A 16,010-nucleotide genomic window follows, 5' to 3' on the forward strand; every position below is an offset into this window, starting at 1 on the left:
CAGCGAAGGGGCAGCGGCGCCTTGAGCTACCTCACTGCATCACAATGAATATGGACTCTATTAAGCTCCGTTCTGCCTGTTAGTGTCTCCCGGGGCAACACAGCCCCCATATGGCAAGCATGCAGCAGATTAGGGGAGGCCCCCGGGCCGCATGGAAGGCCAGGGGCTTGACTGGCAGTTGAAACCCCTTCCCTCCTCCCCCTCCTCCTCACACTTGACACTGCCTGTGTTTATCTAAAGCTAGGAGGGTGGGGGGCTGCCTTGGAAGGGTTTTGTCCCAGCTCTAGAGAAGGGGCGGGGGCTGGAGCCCCGTGGGGAGAGGGGAGAGAGGTAGGAGGTGGAGGTGGGGCAGTACGGAGTGAGGCTGGAGGGGAGGCTTCATACATATTCAGGAGGCGCGCTGAAAGGAGAGAGAGAGAAATAAAGCAGATGGAATTCGTGTTAAAGAACGGCACAATCACCCTGTTTGGAGCCCTCCAAAAACAAAAAGAGAGAAAGAAAACGTGGAAGCAAAGAAAAGGGCGCAGCCTCCTAGGAGCACAGGAGTTCTTATCCAATTAGCAGGGTTGTCAAATTGAATTTATATGGAATGAGGGTGAGGGGATTGAGATGGGAGTGTGGAAGAAAAAGAGGCGATTTCCCTTTTCTCGTGTCTGTCCGTCCGTCTACACACACACACACACACACACACACACACACACACACACACACACACAATCTCTATAGAAACTCGGCCGTTTTCAGGAAGGCGTAGAAGTCACAAAGAAATGAGCTGTCTTCGCAATGTCTTCGTTCTTTGCTGGAGGTGGGAACTATTTAGATGCAGTTTACCAAGAGTGGCAAGTCCAAGGAGAGCCTTGTCCTTCGCTAGGATGGCAGAGGGTCTTCTCTCTGGGAATTCTCTGCAGACAGGCCCCAGGTGCCTTTGCCTTAGAAGGTAAGGGTTTTCCACCTGCCTGAGGGAGGAATGACCTATGTTACCAGCTTGTTATAGTGGATTCAGAACGTGGAGCCCAGGCACACCGCTCTGCCCCAAATGTCACAGGATATGAATTCCCTGTCTTTGTGTTAATGTCCAACTCTCTTACCCTGATCTTCGCAGCATGACTCTGTCTCAGTGTCCCATCTGTCACTTTTTATTCTTGGTCTCCAAAGTGGGATACAAGCTCCCAAAGGTGACTCCGAGCAATTCCATTGTGGCCCTGAAAGTAGCAACTCCCTCGGCATTCATTTCTGTCGGGAGAAGTGGGGCATAAGTCAGCCACTAGGATTTAATCCAGGAGCTGGCAGTGACACTTCTGGGCCACAGAACAGTGTCCCCAGTCTGCACAGTATCCAAGATATCTCTTGGGTGGAGAGGCCTTGTCGGTGGGGACCCTAACCACTCCTTCATTTGCTCCTCAGCTTTCTTGTTCTCTCTTAAGTGGATTTTCAGATTATATTATTTAGTTTTAATTAAATTACCTCTCACAAAAGGGTAAGTGGCTTAAAGAGATGGCTGCACAGGAACTGGCTTGAAGAGAAGGCTGATAATCTGAGTGCATGCAAACACAGAAAGAAAAACAGTGGAGCTGACCTTTCTGTGGCCACGGGCGGAGGGGAAAGCTTTGGGAACGCAATCACAACTCACGAGAAGTCAACAAAATAATTAGCATTCAAGCGGACTGTTTGAGAGAGATTATGGCAGTGATCCTGCCCCCAAACAAGCCTGTGTCAAAAGTTATTAGCTAATGATTGTAAAACAGTCAGGATTACAGAGTCCTTCAAATATGTTTAGACTTACCTATTTAATTTTTTAGACCTTCCATATATATATTTAACTGATGAAAGAGGTGTGTATTAGAGACAGTTGTCCATATATGGTATCATAAATTAGGAAATGGCGGGAGACCACTATTCCAGAAAAGTCTTTTCAGTACCTGATTCGTGATGTGGCAGCCTCCACACCAAACACTGCTTTCCCACTGCTCAGCTTTGCCTTTTTTTTTTTTTTTTTTTTTTTTTTTTTTTTTTTGGAGACAGGGTTGCTCTGTGTAGTTTTGGTACCTGTCCTGGATCTCGCTCTGAAGACCAGGCTGGCCTCGAACTCACAGAGATCCTCCTGGCTCTGCCTCCCGAGTGCTGGGATTAAAGGTGTGTGCCACCACCACCTCAGCTTTTCCTTCTAATGGAGACATCCTCCTCTTCCTGACATGGATAACCCCCCCCCCCAACAGACTCAGTCCAAGCACCACCACATTCAGAAAGCTTTTCCTAAAAATGATCTCATTTCCCATCTTCCATTTGTGACTGACTCCATTACCAGCCAAGTTTTTAGAATAAAGGAGGCTGGGATTGGCTCATGAGACTAATTCCAGAACTTGAATGGTTAAGAGCAAGGAAAGGTTTGTTTCTTCTAATATCACATCTTGAGCTGCTTTCTTCTGTCACATAGCTGTGGGCTCTGAAACGTGTCACTTATGGTCACCACACCAGAAGAAACAGACCTGGCTCTGTAGCTCATGACTGGCCTGGTCCAGAAATGACATATGGACCTATTCATATTTTACTGGCCATCACTAGTCACATGACCTTCAATTAGCTACAGAGGAGTCTGGGAAATGAAGAAGAGCTCAAGTCTATTTGCTGGGTACTAGTAAATTTATATCCCAAATTTGGCTGTGTGACAGTTAACAATGTCTCTATACTATCCACAGGAGGTAGATTACAGCACTTTATTCCCCCCAGTGTAAACCACAGTACATGTAGATTTTGAATGGGCTCACACATAAAATCTGGATAAAGACTAAAGGAGAAATATGCCCAGAAGCTGGCTAATGCATGGCGCATTATTTGAGAACACTTGACCATTATAATTGTACCCTATTTGACAACAGAATGGAACTGGGAACGGTGTCATATGCTTGTAACCCCAGTACTTAGGGAAGCTGAAGTAGGAGGATCTCAAGTTCAAGGCTGGCCTGGTCTACACAACAAGACCTTGTCACACACAAACCCACACACACACAACACAACACACAACACACAAAGAAGAAAAAGAGCTAGAAAGATATCTTAGTTAGTAAACTACTTGCAAAACACAGAAGGACCTGGGCTTGAACCCCAGAAATCACATTTTAAAAAAAAAGTTGAGAGTAGTGGTGTACTCTCAACATTGAGAGTGGGGGACAATTGAATGTCTGGGGCTGCTCGTTAGCCAGACTAGCTTATTTAGAGGTTTTCTGGACAGTGAGAGACTCTGCCTCAAAAAAAAAATGTGGATGACTTCTGAAGAACAACACCCAAGATTATTCTCTGGCCTGTACATACGTATAAAGACACATGCACATGCAAACCCACACACAGATGTACCCCACCGACACTCAAGAGGGAAATAAAGGGAGGGGGAGAGGGAAAGTAGGGACGAGGGAGGGGCCGGAGAGGTCTAGGTAGATGTTTCAGATATCAGTCTTTAGAACTGTGCTGACAGATGCAGCAGTCGCCACCCCTACATGATCACTTAAAGCAAACCTAAAATCTTGTTTCGTTGTTATATTAGCAAGATTGCTCGACTTGATAGGTGGTCACTTGTCACCTCTTGTTTGGGGTCGCACATTGTCCTTGTCTTACAATTTTTGTCATAGAGGGTTTGTATGATGAACTTTAGGAGATTATTCTAGATTTAGTATGCTTGTGACAAGAATGATGAAAACTGCCATGCAGAGAGTTACTACCTCTCTAGAGGGATAGCTCAGTCTGTAACGGGCCTGCCACACAAACATGAAGACCTGAGTCCAGAGCTCCAGAACCCATGTGCAAAAGCTGGGTTAAAGGTGGGTGGGGTGGTGGTACACTTCTGATTCTCTAGCACGGAGGAGATGGGTGGATATCCGAAGCTCATTGGCCAATCAGCCTAGTGGATTTGAAGAGCGTCTTGCTCATTTCGAGACCCTGTTTCAAAAACAGAAGAGACGATAAGTAATCAAGAAAGACACCTGATGCTAGTCTCAGGTCTCTAACTGCACACTTGAACACACACACACTAAGAAGTACATACATCAAATATACAGGCATCACACACACACACACACACACACACACACACACACACACACACGTCACTGTGACAGATGGCAATACAGGCAATATTATCTCTATGTGTAAGGAACCAGATGCAGAAACAGTTATAACCAGTTCTGAAACCCTGCAGGGGATGGGCTGGGTACTGAGATGAGCACTGGATTGGGATTCTGAGACGACTTGTAGCTCCAGTCTCCTGGCTTAATTAACTGGGAGATTCAGTTGCCTGGAAACACACTAGATGTTATTCTAAGCCATACTGCATTTTTCCTGAGGTCCTTCCAATTTAAAAAATGTTTCCTTTTAATTAGGTCTGTGGGTAAAGCACACCATTTTAAGTAAAAATAAACTTTTTTTTTTACTATATATTTTCAAGGGTGTATACGTGGTGTTTTGGTAGTGTTTTTAAAATTCCTTTTCCTAAATCTCTCTAAATTAGCATACTCATCTCTCCAAGAAATAAATGTTTGTGATTTCCTAGGACCTCCTTCAGCGTGATCTTTTGTATAGGGATTCTACTCTCTGGAGACCTGGGGTTACCAACACTTGCACCCACTTACTTCTTGTCTCCAGCCGGGGATAAGAAATGCTTAACTCTGCCTTCACAGACCACTGGGAATGGGGAATCTTACTCTATAAAATGGGAAGCCTGTCAAAACACGCACCTTGGCAGATACACTTAATTGTCTAGCCTTTCTCAGCCAGCGGAACAAAAGGCTCTGTCAAGTCTCATTCTTGCCAGTCACTTGTTCCTGAGGAGTCTTATGTGGTCTGCTTGATTACCCTCTCCTGTCACTGGTGCAGGCCCAGGCCCTGCAGAGGATCTGCGTCTGAGCCGGCGAGGCAGAAAGAGAGATGGCCCGTGTGAAGGGTCTCTCTCTTCCATGTGCTCAGCCAGCCCCATGGGAAGTGGTGGAACAGACTGCCTCCTGATGATAGACTTTCGGTTGTTTGTTATTTTCTCAAAAAAAAAAAAAAAAAAAAAAAAAAAGATAAATAAATATTCTCAGGCCACCATTTTTCATGCCTGGTCTCAACCCCAGAAATGTTTTGTGCTGTTGCTTTTGGACGGCTTCAGAAACGGCTGTGAGGAGGGGATTATTTCAGTGGGAAACACGGGTGTCAGGAGCGAAGCTGCTCAAGACAAACTTTTTTGTGCAGATCATCCTTTAAAATGGCGAGTCACTAGTCCTCAGGGACTAGAAATCATGGCAAGAATTCATTTTCCCATTTGCCTGCTTTAGAGATTTTAAACAGTTCTTCTTTTTCTGAGAAAATGTGTAAGAAAATAAGGTGGGTCCAGACATATTTTTATATTGCCAAGAAAAATAACAGGCCTTGCTGGTGTCTTCCTCCAACTCTGAAAACATCTCACTTGTTTCACAAGGAGGCAAAGTCACACCACAGTTAGGTTCTCCGTCTCAAACTTTGCATATATATATACACACATATATGTATATTTATATTCCTATCATATAGATGATAGATAGATAGTTAGATAGATAGATATAGATAGATAGATAGATAGATAGATAGATAGATAGATAGATAGATAGATAGATGAGAGAGAGACATAGATATGTGCATATGTGTTTTAAATAAGATTCTTTAATACTCATACCTTCGAAATTGTTACACAATCAAGTATAGTAGGGACCTTACTCTAGGAAGCATCAGTAAAGTGTCCATAACACACATGTGAGGTGTGAGGTTCTGGGCTCTGTCACCGCACTTCCCAAACCAAACAGACAAAAGCAAAGAATTTGGGGGGCTATATTTCCATGGTAGAGATCATGCCTGTCATGTGTCAGACCCTGGGTTCAATACCTAGCTCTACAAATGAAAAAGAAAAAGAAAAAGAAAAAGAAAAATAAATCTAAGCCAGACGTGTTTTTGGATCACACCTATAAAACCCTGTAAAGTGTTGAGAAGTCAAGAGAGAGCAGCCACTCTGAGTTCAAGACCAGCCTGCGCTACTAGTAAGCTCCAGGCCAGCTTGAGCTACAGCGTGAGACCCTGTCTCAGAAAAGAGTAACTTGGAATTCAGTTTCCCTAGCCAGCCAGAGAGAAACTTCAGTGCTACACAGTCTTTTCTGTTGTTGCTGCCCCCGCCTCCCCGCAACCCCATCATAATTCTACTTTTACAAAATGAGACCCCAGAATTCCCTTTGGGGTCAGCTAATTCATGCTTCCCTCTCCTCTCTCAATTCCCCTACTACCTCCTCTTCTCCTTTTTCCCTTAAAAAAAAAAGCAGGCTGGTGGCTGGCTGCGGTAGTGAGGGCTGTTTCCATTTTGAAGTGTATAAACTACCAAGGGTGCAGAAGTAACAGGAAGTGTTTGTCCTGTCCTCCTAAAGCAGCAGGAGACTTGGGCTGAGTTTCCTCTGTGAAACCTTTGTCCATTTTACAACCCAAACACCTCCGTGCGCCCTGTGCCGAGGGGAGAAATAGCCCTTGGCCCACGTCGTCCCTTGCTTGCTCCCACTTGGCTATCTATCTATTGCTTCACATTCATATGCCCTGTCCCTTCTCCCTCTCTCTGCCCCGTCCCCATCTGTCTTTCCTAGGCTGGGAAGAAAGTTGGTGCCAGTCTCCTTAAGGGGTTGGGGAAACTGGGGCATGTCATGAATGAGTTAGTTCCCTTACAAAAGAAATCCTGTAACTAGGAACTCATGCACGGTTCTATTTTAATTCATCATCTCATTGGGAAAACGTCAATTGAGAATTGAAAAAGAATGATCTGGAAAACGAAAAGGACACAGAAAGTTACGCTTTTTGGCAAGATGTTTCCCCTAGAAATCACCATCTGGCCGTACTTTCTTTCCAATTCTGTGAAAGAAAGAAAGAAAGAAAGAAAGAAAGAAAGAAAGAAAGAAAGAAAGAAAGAAAGAAAGAGAGAGAGAGAGAGAGAGAGAGAAGGAAGGAAGGAAGGAAGGAAGGAAGGAAGGAAGGAGAAGGAAGGAAAGAAAGAAAGAAAGAAGGAAGGAAGGAAGGAAGGAAGGAAGGAAGGAAGGAAAGAAAGAAAGAAAGAAAGAAAGAAAGAAAGAAAGAAAGAAAGAAAGAAAGAAAGAAAGAAAGAAAGAAAAATGGGTACACAGCCCTGATAGGAAAGGTAGAGAAAGACTTCCATAGTAGCAGGAAACACAGGGCTCTGGAGGCAGCCATGTGGCTTCCATCCAAGACATACAGTTTCACAACCATGAACAATTATGTTTCTGGTACGCTGTTTCTTCACCTGTGAAGTAGAGATAATGGTCCCACTTCACAGGGCTGGTGTGCCCATGAGAGGACTCATCTTGTGCAGAGCTTGGCTGGCCTCTGGAGCAGTAGCAGGCAGGCATTCTCTCACCCACCTGCTGTCCCCAGAAGCACTCACATCCTAAGCATGAGCTCCACACGCTCCATGAGTTTCACTTCACAAGCAACAGCACTTTGATTTATTAGGTTATTAAAACAGGAACAGAAAGTTTCTACACTGCAGGAAATTATTGAGTATGTCAGAAATAGACTTTTCAAACCTTCCTTAAGATTTTTCTGTCAAACAGGAAACATCCCTGTCTGCTCCTAGGACAGTTGAGAGGTCTTGTAGGTTCCTGGCAAAAGGTGGGCATGAACATCAAGGGGCAAGAAACACGCCATGAGCCTCCCTCATTGTGGGTTGGGGCCGGAGGTTGTTCATTGGGTGGAGCCCATGTGGTCTTCTGCACCCTCATAGTAGCCAGGCTGGACTAAGACTGGAGCCAAAGGCCTAAGAAAAGCCAAGGATTTAGGCAAGTCTCAAGCACAGGGCAAGAGGCTGTGGCAGGGTTGGGTCAGAAGGCCTGAAATGCCCACATAAGGCAGACCTGTGGGCAGCCAGAAAGCGTGGATTGGAAGCTCAGGAAAGCTCTCCATCAGGAAGCATAGTCATTCCCTCCACATTTCCAATGTGACTAAGATTTGAGAGTCTCTCGTTAGATCAATTGTTGTAGAATTACATTTTGATCATAGGCCACTGTCTCAGAAATATTGAGATCACTATATTGCCATAATGATCTTTACCATAAGAATTTTTTTTTCTTTGGTTGTGTCAAAATTCTCAGCTTAACCTTTTAAACAAAGATTTCTTGTATAAGAATGTTGAAAATGAACCATGCTTAAGGCCTAAGCTTATATGACTTTTGAGGTTAACCGTATCCCTCTCACGGCTGTAAACCTGTAACCTTTTGAGAATCTCAAAAATAAGACTATGAACTCTGTTTACAGTCAAAATATTATCTTGGCTGGGGAGATGGCTAGAATTCAGACCCTGACATCCACATAATAAAGGCAGGTGGGAGTGGTGGTCTGTCTGTAGTCTCAGTGCTCAGGAGGTAGAGATGGGATCCCCAGAGCAAACTGACTAACTAGGTTCTCTAGATTTACCAAGTTGGCCAACTCTGGAGAGATCCTGCCTTGGTAAACACACACACACACACACACACACACACACACACACACACACACACACGAAGGAGGGAGGGAGGGAGAGAGAAAGAGAGGGAGGGAGGGAGGAAGGAAGGAAGGAAGGAAGGAAGGAAGGAAGGAAGGAAGGAAGGAAGGAAGGAAGGAAGGAACTCTTTGAACAGTGTAATGTCAGAAACCACAGAACTTATATAAAGGGCTGTTGGTAATATGCTTGAACACTCCTCTCTTGAGATGCCCACACTCATGTCCTGAGTGTGTAACACTTTCCCCTTGCACTAATCTCTTCTGCAATATTCTAATGTTCATGCTTAAATCTATATTAAACCCTTTCTTGTAAGCCACAGGAAATGGAACAGAGACAGGTGTGTCCAGTCAGTAAAATACTTGCTGCTACACAAGCATAAAGACTTAAATTTGGATCCCAGAAGCCACACACACAACTGACACAGTAGTGTGTGCCCTCTACAATCCCAGTCCTGGGGAGGCAGAGACGGGACATCTCGAGGGCTTGCTGCCAGCTGGTTTACACTATTGGTGAGCTCTAGGGTATTGTTTTTTGTTTAGTTTTTTACTCTTTGTGAGCCTGCCACCCAGCTCCCAATAAATACATGAAGACTTATTATTGCCTATGAATACTTGGCCTTAGTTTGGTTTGTTTCTAGCCAGCTTTTCTAACTTAAATATTCCCATTTCTCTTTAACTACATTTTGCCCTTGGCTTTTTACCTTTCTTTATTTTATATATCTTTCCTTCTAACTCTGTGGCTGGCTGTGTGGCTGGGTGGCTGGGTGGCTGTCCCCTGGTGTCCCCTTCTTTTCTCCCTCCTCACTCTTCTCTAGATTTCTCCTCTTATTTATTCTCTCCACATGCCAGCCCCACCCATCCTTTCTCCTGCCTAGCTATTGGTTGTGTTGTTCAGCTCTTTATTAGACCAATCAAGTGTTTTAGGCAGGCACAGTAACACAGCTTCACAGAGTTAAACAAATGCAACATAAAAGAACGTAAGTAACACATCTATGCATCATTAAACAAATCTTCCACAGCATAAATGAGTGTAACACATCTTAAACTAATATTCCATGACACTAGGGTTTTGTTGTTGTTGATTTGGGGCTTTTTGTTTGTTTGGTTTGGTTTTTTTCTTTTGAGACAGGAATTTTCTGTGTAGCCCTGGCTGTCCTAGAATTCTCTCTGTAGATCAGGCTAGCCTTGAACTCAGAAATCCACCAGCCTCTGCCTCCCAAGTGCTGGAATTGAAGGCATGTGCTACCATGCCTCCCTGAGCTCTAAGTTTAATGAGAGATCTTGTCTGTAAAAAATAAGTTAGAGAGCAATTGAGGACATAAGATGTTGACTTCCTGCCTCCACATGCTTGTGTGCGTGCACCCCCAAGCCCTTACACAAATAGTAAGTAAATAAATACTCCAACTCTACTTCATATAAAAATACTGCAAATGCACATGATTGGAGGGGTGGTAGTCTGCTACTCTCTGGTCATCAGAACATTGTTTTCTTGTTCCTGGAACTCTTTTTTTCCCCCTTTTTTGAGACATGGTTTCTCCATGTAGTTTTGGTGCCTGTCCTGGATCTCGCTCTGTAGCCCAGGCTGGCCTCGAACTCACAGAGATCCACCTGGCTCTGCCTCCCAAGTGCTGGGATTAAAGGCATACGCCACCACCGCCCGGCTCTGGAAATCGTTTCGATGTCTCTGTCTAATAAAGGTGTTGATCCATCTTCCTTATTTGGTCATGCTACAGATACGCCAGCAGAAAGCATAGAAACAATGCCTTGTTTGGGGCAATAGTAGAAGAATGTATCGGGATATTCAGTTGCCTTTGCGATTTTGAAGAGTCTTTTGAAGAACCATAGCTCTGGGGATAATAATAACTGTGGGAGAGGAGAGGTGAAGGCGTTAGGCAGGTAATAAAGGGTGGCTGATGGTGTATCAGGCAGCTGGAGACGCAATGCGGTCAGAATCCCCAGGGGACTGTCGTCCCAGACAGAGATTGCAACCCTGTGCATGATGAAGGTGGAAGCCCCAGAATTCTGCTCTAGGGGTAGAGAGAATTGGAAGCGGGAAGGCAAAGCTGAAATAAGGCTCTGTGCACTGAGGGAGTCAGAGTTCTGGCAGACACTGTGACCCTCGTCTGTTTTGTGTTTGGGGCAATAGAGGCTGTTGACAAACTTAGGAGGTAGGTTTATTCTGGGAATAAAGGAGTTCCTAAGGACCTATGTGAGACGTTGGGGGTAGAGGAGACTTGAAGCTTTCAGGAGTCACTGGGAACATGAGGACCATCCCCCCAAAGAGGAACTCAGTTCACATCTAACAGCATTGCCCAACAGCATTCTGCACTATGACATGGCATGTCACGTAGCCATGGATACATAGCTTTTGATAGTGAACAAGAAGGATGCTTTTTGTCTGTTCCAGTGTCTGGACTCACCCACATAGATACTCACTGCCCCTACCTGGCCCTTCCATGGTTCTCAGTCCCTCCATACCTTGGACTCTCTTGTCCTCACTGTCAGTCACGGTCAAGGTTCTAGCACTGTTTCCATGATGAAATTACCTCCTGACACAGGAGGGATCCTGATAAGACTCATCCTTCAGATAAGAAATGTCATGAAGAACCTCTTTGGTCCTCCAATAGCACAGCCTCTGAACACTGCCTGCAAGTCTGATGGAGTGGGGTTGAGGGATGGGCCAAGCCCCAGAGAGTCTCACCATGGCCATGCTCCCAACTTCTCTCACAACAGGGTTACAGAGGACTGCAGTATCTCTACAAGGCTCACGCGTGGCTTATGGGACTTTGGCTCAGAACCCTCTGTGACACACCATACTCTGTGGGAAGATGACAACGTGCAGAGGAAAGTGGCCTATGGTTACGCCAGTCTGGCTCCTCTTGGCTGCAGCCAGCTGCCTTGCTGATTTGGGTGAGTGCTTTCGTTCTGTTCCCAGCCTGCCCCTCCAGGAAGAGGACTTTACCTTGATGTCAGATGGGAGCCTGAAGCAGCTTAGTGTCCTTAGGCTACGACATCTCTATTGACCTCCTGGCTGTGGCACACTTGAGAACACAAGATGAAAAGTGATCAGGACAATGCCATATTGCTTATAGTTTTGTGTTTTAATACTTTCTATACTACTAGTAGAGGATGCATACCAATAATAGCTGCCTGTAATATGTCTTTATTGTATGAGCCCAGGCTAGGCCATTTGCATGATCAGCGAGCCTTTCGACAATGTTGTGAGTCAAGCATTACTAGCCACAGTTGGCAGAAAGGCCAGAATTCCACAACTCCAAGCGGCGGCACTGGATTCAGCCAAGGTCTGTCCAACTCCAGAGCCTGAGCTTTTGCCTTTATACTGCCTGGCTATGTAGCAAGGGGACTTTCTAGTAAGAGGTAGGGTGGGGAATGGGCAAGGGGAGCTGAGTTTTCCAAGAGAAGAGCAGCTCACCTGGGTGCCGAATCCTACCTAGGTGGCTTCTCAAAAGATGGTGGCCGCAGTGGTTTCTTGGGGAAACTCTGCTCATTGCTCTATTGTTATTCTTTTTCCAGATGAAGTTCCCCAGGTCACTGTCCAGCCCGTGTCCACTGTCCAGAAGCTTGGAGGAACTGTGATCCTGGGCTGTGTGGTAGAGCCACCATGGGTGAATGTGACTTGGCGCCTCAACGGGAAGGAGATCAATGGCTCGGATGATGCTCTGGGTGTCCTCGTCACCCGGGGGACCCTCGTCATTGCTGCCCTCAACAACCACACTGTGGGACGGTACCAGTGTGTGGCTCGGATTCCCGCAGGAGCTGTGGCCAGCGTGCCAGCCACGGTGACACTAGCCAGTGAGTCTGCTGCTTTGCCACACTGTACGGCGTGGCCTCACCTCCTTCTACTGTCTCTCTCTTTTCTCGAATTTCCATAATCATAGCAATCAAGGGACCACAACTGCTGAAACTTTGCACAGCCAAGTGGTGCCTGCTCAACAGTCTTGGGGCCTGTGGTGTCCTGGAGAACTTTCCCCTCTGAGCAGGGTGATGTGTAGAGCGTCTGCAGGGAGTGAACTCTTCTGGGGGCCCAGAATTGGTGCCTCCTCTATTTGGTCAGTTGTTTTAGTAGCATATGACAGCTGCTGTCTGAGCACGACTTTTTACCTCTTACCTCCTCGTCACAGAGGTTTCAGTCAGGTTTTTTTTTTTTCAGGGCTATGGAGAGAGCCTGTGTACTCCAAACTTGGCCTCAGCCTATTCCTAATGCCTGGGATATAAATTATTTAAAATTTATTATTATTATTATGATGATGATGATGGTGATGTGTATTGCCACTGAGTGTAGGTGGAGGTCAGAGAATAACTTGTGGGGGTCAGTTCTTTTAGTCCACCATGAGGGTCCTAGGAGGACTGAGCACAGGTCCTCAGGCTCACTGGATGGTGCATTTACCCACTGAGCCATCTGACCAGACCCTAAATATAAATTCCCGAAGAAATGCAAAGGAAATTACTTAATAACTGAATAAAGAGAAGAGAAATAAGGAAGAGGCGACACCCACTCAAAGCTCACACTCTTCCTTCCTTCCTTTCTTCATTCCTTCCTTTCTTTCTTTCTTTTTTTCTTTCTTTCTTTCTTTCCCTTCTTTTCAGGGGTTTGCGTATCTTATATTGCTGCTCTCAGTGTAAGGTAGTTGGCTGAAATCACTGTCTGTAGTAGGCATTCTGCTTGTGATGATGTTGAATTAGTGTTATCTCCCCTCTATTGTCTGTGATTATTACGTTAAAAGAACGCATGTTCTCAGGTCGATATATGGAAGCCAAGCCAGGCAGGGGTGGCGCATGCCTTTAATCCCAGCATTCAGGAGGCAGAGGCAGGAGGGTCTCTGAGTTTGAGGCCAGCCTGGTCTACAGAGTGAGTTCCAGGACAGCCAGAAAGAAAAAGAAAAAGACAAAGAAACCCTGTCCAAAAGAAAAAATACACACACACACACACACACACACACACACACACACACACACACGGAAGCCAAGGGCTAAGTGGCCTCCAACCTCCCACTCACCCACTCCACACACACAAAGAAGTGATTCTGGTGGACTCAGTACTTCCTGCCACGTGGTCTTTAGGACTGCTCACATTTCACATTTCTTTTATGCTTGTGAGAGTGAGACCTAATTTTTACAATGACTTTGAGAGTGTATTTTGAGGATCCAGTAAATCAGAGTAAGGGTCAAGTGACTTGACGCTCATAGCTGGATGAGGAGCCTCATCCAGGACAGGTAATGCTAACTGACACTCTGTGTACCCTACTCAGCTCACTCTGTTAGGCCATATGGTGGGGGGGGGGGCAGTGTGACACACTGCCTTGATATGTGATTGCCACTGGATGTACAATGTCCTATGCACAGGGCATTTGCTATCTGACTTTCAGTCCTTCGTTCACGAACCCTTCACGACAACTACTCATCAAATGCTCTCCTCAGTTCTCATTCTTGGATGCTTAGCTCATGGCCAGGGAACAAAGAATCGCTTCCATCTAGGACCCTTTCCCCCTGAAAGGTAGGAAATAGGGACACTTGTCAAGACTTTAGGCATTTGGCTATAAACTTTGAGATTTCTAGAACTCGTGGTCTCATAACTTAATAGTGTCTTTTCGTCCCTGACAAGCTTGTTTTTGGGCTTCCGTATCACTATCACCATTGGCCTCATGGGTAATGTGGTTCTAAGAAGTGAGCTGTCCCACATCATAGGTCCAAAGGAGAAAACTTCTGCAGTGTGGGTCAATTGATGTCAAATGAGGTCACGGAGGTGTGTGAGATGTGAGCCCTGGAAAGAGTGTGTTAAGGAATAGGGAAACAGAAGAACAAGAAAGAAAGGCTCCTCCCTGCCTCTTGTCCCAGATCCCCAACAGGACGTCACTGTGGGATAGTGGAACAGGGCTGCTGGTGGTGTTCCTCGTTTCTTAGGAACTATCAAGAAGTTCTGCTTTTTCCTACAGGGCATGGGAAGAGTGTCTCCCTGAGGGGCCAGGTTGACATTGAGATATATCTCTGTCCCTACCCTACTCTCCTAGACATGCCATTCAGTTTGAGTGTCAGGTCTCTGGGAGAAAGCTAAGCGCTGGGCAAAGTGCAGCTAGGCACTTTTCTCTGGCTGGGCTTCAGGGTGGGTAGGGGGATGTAGGAAGGCTTAGAGGAAGGGGTAGAGATAGATAGGGGATCATCTCATCCCGTTAAGAGTGGCTGAGATCAGAACCACACTTCTTGGCATCAGATATTTCTGACTTCCTCTGTTACCGATTTTAAAATTAGAATTGCCCGATAGGAAGTTTGGAATATGTAGAAAGCAACGTAATCCTTAAGTCTGTCATCTTCTGAGAAATATACAGAGAGTCTGGGTTCTGTATATTATTGTATTTTCTTTAGATTTTTCTGATTGCTAATGAGGGAATGATGGCTGCTAAGACACATTGGATTATGTGAAAACTGCTGGATTAAACCAACCTATATATTTAAAAATAAAATAAAATGGATGACTAGTATAAATTTTTTAAAAAGTCCACCCTCTTCACACAACCATGTTTGTCATTTTGGTATATACTCTTCCAGTTTTTATTCATACCCATATATTTATGTTATTATAATATGACTAAATAATGCATATTCTATTCTTACCTTTCCCTTTGGCATTGTATGATAAGCATTTTCCTTTGGCCATATAATAATTTACCTTTTCTCCTTCGATGAGTATACAATGCATACAATAGAGTGCAAAGAGCCTGGCTCCTAAGTGGACAACCAATGAGCTCCTGCATATGTGTATACCATGTAACCATGGCTCTAACACGTCCTGCTGTGCCCTTAGCGAGCGAGCTCATCCTCCCTACAGTAGAATTCTTCCATAAGGGACTGAAGTATTTCCTGTTGCTGAGCAATTTCCCAATTGCTCATTATTACAAATAAGACATACCTTTCAACATCTATGCCTTAAAGGGGCATCTAGGAGAGAGATTCTATCTGCCAATGATTGGCATGTGTCTGTAGAAGCTCAATACGCTCTATAATTGTCTATCCAACCTCACGGGGAGCCAGCCTGAACCTTTTATTGTTGGGAGAAGTGGGAGTTGGAGAAGAGATGGTTTAGTTTGGACCTCTCTGCTTGGTTCAGTGTGTATCTGTGTGAGGAGGTTCAGTTTACGGTCTTTATTTAAAGCAAAACAAAAACAAAAAAACAAAACAAACCATGACTGCTGCTTTCTTTGGTGCTTGAAGGGATGTGTGGTTGGAATAGAAAGGCACGTGCTAGAGTGGGGATGGTTTCATTTGGAAGCCAAGAGCTATTGGCTTGTGAAATGTTTGGGCCTGACTAGAAAAAAGAAGTTGGAGAAACGGGGTGAGGGAGGGTGTGAGGGTGGGTATCCTTCAGAGGAGGTAGCCAGGGGAGGAGAGCTGCAGACTCCCAGGCTTGGAGGGGGGGCATCACTAGGCTGGCAGGAAGGCTGGTGGCGGCCAGAGAAAGGGGTGCT

General features: G+C 45.3%; 1 protein-coding gene across 3 annotated transcripts in view; it reads left to right on the forward strand.

The window, feature by feature from the left end:
• The window catches only part of Boc (BOC cell adhesion associated, oncogene regulated), a 73,340-nt gene that overhangs the window by 26,140 nt on the left and 31,190 nt on the right, over positions 1-16,010 (forward strand). For all 3 annotated transcript variants that reach the window (XM_028872080.2, XM_028872082.2, XM_028872081.2), the window contains 2 exons: positions 11,263-11,439; positions 12,064-12,342. In XM_028872080.2, coding sequence (XP_028727913.1) covers positions 11,358-11,439; positions 12,064-12,342 — 361 coding nt within the window. In that variant the 5' untranslated portion in view covers positions 11,263-11,357. The remainder of the gene's footprint in view (positions 1-11,262; positions 11,440-12,063; positions 12,343-16,010) is intronic.

The sequence above is a fragment of the Peromyscus leucopus genome, chromosome 12 (assembly GCF_004664715.2).
Source record: "Peromyscus leucopus breed LL Stock chromosome 12, UCI_PerLeu_2.1, whole genome shotgun sequence".
In the NCBI taxonomy this organism is placed as follows: Eukaryota; Metazoa; Chordata; class Mammalia; order Rodentia; family Cricetidae; genus Peromyscus; species Peromyscus leucopus.